General features: G+C 52.4%; 1 protein-coding gene across 1 annotated transcript; it reads left to right on the top strand.

Annotated features, from left to right (window-relative positions):
* Positions 1 to 3,407: 3,407 nt before the first annotated feature.
* Positions 3,408 to 4,619, top strand: drd5a (dopamine receptor D5a). The gene has a single exon (XM_060829310.1). The coding sequence runs from the start codon at positions 3,549 to 3,551 to the stop codon at positions 4,617 to 4,619; it is 1,071 nt and encodes a 356-aa protein (XP_060685293.1). The 5' UTR covers positions 3,408 to 3,548.
* The last annotated feature ends 679 nt before the right edge of the window (positions 4,620 to 5,298 follow it).

Genomic DNA, 5,298 nt, shown 5'->3' with positions numbered 1-5,298 from the left:
AATCCTTAGCAGCAGCTAATGACAATTTACCAGGGGGTGTACAGAATAAAGCTCCAAACTGTCCCATCAAATATTGCCCATACAGGTACAGCATGGGTTATGCATTAAAAAGACTTGACAGTTCTTTTTTTTTTATTTTTCTCATCTGAACAATGAGACTGCTACCTCTACGTCAATAAAAGCTGTGATCCACATCGTCAGTTACTTCAACCCTTATCAGGTCCTGATTCACAATTATGCTTTCTGATAGCATTCTCAAAATCAATTCAAAATTTTGAAAATCCCTATTTGGTCCTTCCTTCAGCTAATGTACATCAATTATTGGGGCGTTTCTTTATTACTATAATATCTCCTTTTTTGCCCTCATTCCGTTCAGTCTTTGTCCCACCTCTTTTTTTTATTTTTAATCTCATGTTCGGGTTTAGTACTATGCATTATTATGTCACGTTTTGATATAAATTCCTACTACACTAGGACGTTAAATGTTCCTTTTGGTTTCCTTAGGTCGGTCTAAATCTAAGACTTAAGAAGCTGTTAAAACAAATTCGAACTCCATCGGTTCAGTTACGCTCAGGAAACGTTGACCTGTTTTCCCGTTAGAGTGCACTGGGTGGCGATCGCCTGCTTCCACGCGGTTTTCATTCAGTCCATCATAGCGGAACAAAGTCGCAGCAGCCACATAGCCACAAACGTCGCTGATTAAATGTTGTTAGCGGATCCCTTTATGGCGAAGTCGGATGCTAAAATAAAATCCACTGAGACCACAAGGTGAGCTGCATCGAATAGCCCGACGCCTACACTGAATACTCACTTAATGTTACTGTTAATTACTAGGAGGGAGGGCTACCTTGACGAATTGACATCAGTAACAAACAACCAGTAATGAGTCATCCGCCTAAAGGTAATTCATTCTTTTCATTATGAGCCTGGCACTTTTTACCTACCGTCTTCCATTCTTAAGGGTCAAGTGAGAGGCAGGTCCCAAGTTTACCTCGGCTGGAATGGGAATCACAACCACATTTATCGGCATTATTTGGAATCACACACGAGCCATCTGAATTAAATGGCCCATCCAAAGAGAAATCCTGTTATAATTTCTTGATGATTATCTAAATCAAACATTGACAGGTTACAAAGAACAACACATTGAGTCCATTCTATGCCAATGAAGCCTGAAGAGTGGAATAGAAATGGTAGCAGCAGCATTTGCGGAGAGATTCAAAATGAACACTTTGGATGGATGTCATTCATCACAATTACAAAATTCTTGAGCTACATTTGGTTTAATAACGTACAAGGCAGGGAAAGGGAACAAAAAGCAAGGTATGTGATAGAGTGAAAATGAAGAGGGATCAGATGGTGAAAGGTGTAAAGTAAAAGGAGATGGCAAAAATGTAGGAAATGCCACTTGACCCATCATAACTGATTTTTGGTCAGCACGGACATCTAGCTTAATCCCACTTTTCTGCTTGGTTCATACCTCCGTACGTTACTGTGCTGCAAGTGTCTTATACAAGTATTTCAGCCTCAACCAACTTTTAATCAGGGTTTCCAGACCCCCACAATCCACTGGCTCAGAACAATTCTCCACAGCTTCCCTCAAATTCTTCTACCAATTTCCCCAAATCTATATTCTCTGATTAGTGATCTCCACCTGCAGTGGAGAATCAGGTCTTCCTATCCACTCTGTCCAAGTCTTTTATAATCTTACACACCACGATTAAGTCTCCCATCCAGATCCACCGCTCCCAAGAATAATTTGCCCAACTCATCCCGATCCTAATAATGATATATATATAATGGTAATGAGATACCATAAGTAAACAAAGATGGTTCCAGCAGAAGTGGCAATGGCATTAGCTGAACAATGGCATATCAATCACTACCAGTAAAGCGAGAGATTGGGTCCCATTGGCAGGAGATTCAGGTAAGCGGGCTGCCCTCTGTCTAATGTGGCTATGATGGGCGTCGGACCTCGGTACTACGAAGCTGCGATGAACGTATTCAATAACTCTGACAAACTCAAAAACAGAGAAAGCTGGGGTAACTCATCAGGCCTGGCAGCATATGTAGAGCAACAAACACGTTTCGAGTCCAGCTACCCTTGGTCAGACCTGCTGATTTTCTCCAGCACTTTCCATTTTGCACCGCAGGTTTTTGTTTCGTATTACATTCGACAGTCTGCTTTTCGACGTTCATTCCGAATATGGGAAATATACATTGCAGTGACCCGAAACTACGGGGCTGTTAAGAGCGGTAGCACCCGAGTGCTTCAGCTCTCATTAAACTCTGCACAAATTCGTCAACTGGAGACTTCGGCCAAGAAAACTCAACTGTTGCCGATTTGCAAGTGGAATTCCGATCCGCTGCAGTGGCACTTTCCAAATTCCGCTGCAATTAATCCTGGTCCCCTTTCCCTTTGGATGGGTGGGGAAGCGCATGGCACCACACACACAATTCAGGGCGTGTGGAGTCCAGATTTCGTTATTTTGGGGTATCTGCGTGTCAGCCTTGAGCCTCCGTGTGACGCTCTGTGGGGGTGAGTGCAGAACGCTACAGACATCCTCACTTCAGAGCAGTAACCTGCGGTGAACAGTCAGGACCGACCGCGGCTCTTCGCTCTGACACAGGGAAGGGGTCCGGCTCTTCCGACCCTGCCCGAGCGCGTCCAGAAATCGCTGCTGAACAATCCGGGAGTACGCACCGCCGAGAGAGACGGAGCTCTCCTGAGCACTCAGGGATGCGAGGACAGATTATTGCTGCGAAAAGAGAGAGGAGCCTCGAACACTTGTCGAAGGAGGAGGGAAATGTAGCTTTTTTCCTCCCCCCCCCCCCCCCCGGGAGGAAATGAGTTGATTTTCCAGGCGCCGAATGGGATTGAACTCTGAGCGTCTCGGTTGGTAAACAGTATTTTTCCAGCGGGGAGTCAAATTCCGACGCTTTCCACCACCCGCCCGTGCCGACACGGGCTGAAGCAGCAAGCGGGCACGGTGCTGACCCGGAGATGCCAGCTCCCGTCGCGGGAAGCAGGGGCCAGCGCCGAGTCGGCGGGGAGTCGCCGCCGCCAGCGGCCGCGCCGTGTCTGGGCTGGTGCTGAGCGGCTTCGGGGTGTGCGCGCGCGAGGAGGAGGAGGAGGAGAGGGGTAGGGGGTGGGGGTGCCGGTGTCGGTTCCATGCGGCCGGCAGGAGGTGGAGGAGGCCGGCCCGCACTCGCACCGTGGCGGCCATGTCACGAGGAGCCGGGCGGGAGAAGCCGAGGCTTTAGAAACCGGGGTCAAGGTCAGGTCAGGCGGGAAAAGGCAAAGAGAGGGGGGCGTGCCCGGGGCTAGCATGAGGAACGGGAGCCTGTGGAAGGGCCCGGCGGGGGACAGGGAGCTGGCCGGCCGCGTGCTGACCGGCGCCTTGCTGTCCGCCCTCATCCTCTTTACGTTGCTGGGCAACGCGCTGGTGTGCGCCGCCGTGCTGCGCTACCAGCACCTGCGCGCCAAAGTCACCAATCTGTTCGTCGTGTCGCTCGCGCTGTCCGACCTGCTGCTCGCGCTGCTCGTCATGCCGTGGAAAGCGGCGGCCGAGGTGGCGTCCGGCTGGCCGTTCGGCCCCTTCTGCAAGGTCTGGCTGGCGTTCGACATCATGTGCTCGACCGCGTCCATCCTCAACCTGTGCGTCATCAGCGTGGACCGTTACTGGGCGATCGCGAGCCCGTTCCGCTACGAGCGCCGCATGAGCCGCCGCCTCGCGCTGCTGGTGGTCGCCCTGACCTGGGCCCTCGCCGTGCTCGTCTCCTTCGTGCCCGTGCAGCTCGACTGGCACACCGCCCCGGCCGCCCGCAGCAGCGGCAACGGAGCCCCCAGGCCCCGGCCGCCCGCGGACTGTGACTCCAGCCTGAACCGGGCGTACGCCATCTCGTCGTCGCTCATTAGCTTCTACATCCCGGTGGCCATCATGTTGGTCACCTACGGCCGCATCTACCGGATCGCCCGCATCCAGATCCGCCGCATCGCCTCGCTCGAGAGGGCGGCGCAGCACGCCCGCAGCTGCCGCCTGGACTGTCAGGAGCAGCACCGCTCGCTACACAGCTCCTTCTATAAGGAGACCAAGGTGCTCAAGACCCTCTCGGTCATCATGGGCGTCTTCGTCTGCTGCTGGCTGCCCTTCTTCGTCCTCAACTGCCTGGTGCCGTTCTGCGACCGCCGCTCGCCCTCCCCGCCGTGCGTCAGCGAGACCACCTTCGACGTCTTCGTCTGGTTCGGTTGGGCCAACTCGGCCCTCAACCCGGTGGTGTACGCCTTCAACGCCGAGTTCCGCCAGGCCTTCTGGGGCCTGCTGGGCCGCAGGCGGTGGTGCTGCGCGCCAACCGCCGGCCGCGTGCACAGCGCCAACGTCAGCAACGAGCTGGTCTCCTACCACCAGGAGACGGCGCTGCAGCGGGAGGTCGCCAGCGCCTGCGCCGTCACCATCCCCAACGCGGTGCAGCGAGCGCCCGCCGCCTTCGACAGCGTGTCGCAGATTTCTGCCGCCGACGACGACGACGACGAGCAAGAGCCGGCCAGCGACACTGCCGACGAGCTGGACCTGTCCTTCGGCAAAATCACGCCGTCCACCCCGAACGGGGTGCACTGACCACTCCGCCCAGATCACTGGGGCCTTGGATTGGGAGCCGCAGCAGATTAGATCCACTCGGTTGGGGGACCTCCCTCCCTCCCCCAAGGACAGAGTCCGTGGGTTTCAGTGACAAGCAGCCCGTAGGCAAAGCATCGACAAACCATCCTTTAATCTGCCTATATCAATATATAAACGAGGCAGATGTTTTCGCACTGTGAGAAAGTAGAGTGTAAAATGGCTTTTCACACCCTGCCCTGTTCATTTGACAAGATCTTGTGCAATTGCAGGGAATTTTTGCGTTAGCTGGGGAATCGATGTCAGGTTTTTAAAACTGTTTTGCTCGACGCACTCATCATGACTTCCAAAACAGTACAGCACCCTCGGTCCTCGGGGACACGGTACCCCAAGACTCCGCTTCCTTCTTTCTCGAGAGAAGGCAACACAATGTGAAGGAACTCGATTAACTCCTCTGGAAATCAGACTTTCAGATCATTTCGGAATGATGACCAAATAATTGATCTGATCTTTTAAAGTATTTGAATGATTGTAGGTGCATTTGGACACTCAAGATAACGATTCAGATTGTAATCATATTTTTCATGACAACAGTTCACTAATTTAATTTATGTAAATAAAATTTTCCTATAGCAACTTGGTGTAATTTAAATAATGATCAAACGCGTCTCCTTTTTTTCTG

Source organism: Hemiscyllium ocellatum, chromosome 1 (genome assembly GCF_020745735.1).
Source record: "Hemiscyllium ocellatum isolate sHemOce1 chromosome 1, sHemOce1.pat.X.cur, whole genome shotgun sequence".
Classification (NCBI taxonomy): domain Eukaryota; kingdom Metazoa; phylum Chordata; class Chondrichthyes; order Orectolobiformes; family Hemiscylliidae; genus Hemiscyllium; species Hemiscyllium ocellatum.
The sequence above is the reverse complement of the archived record's forward strand: the minus strand, read 5'-3'. Positions and strand labels throughout refer to the sequence as shown.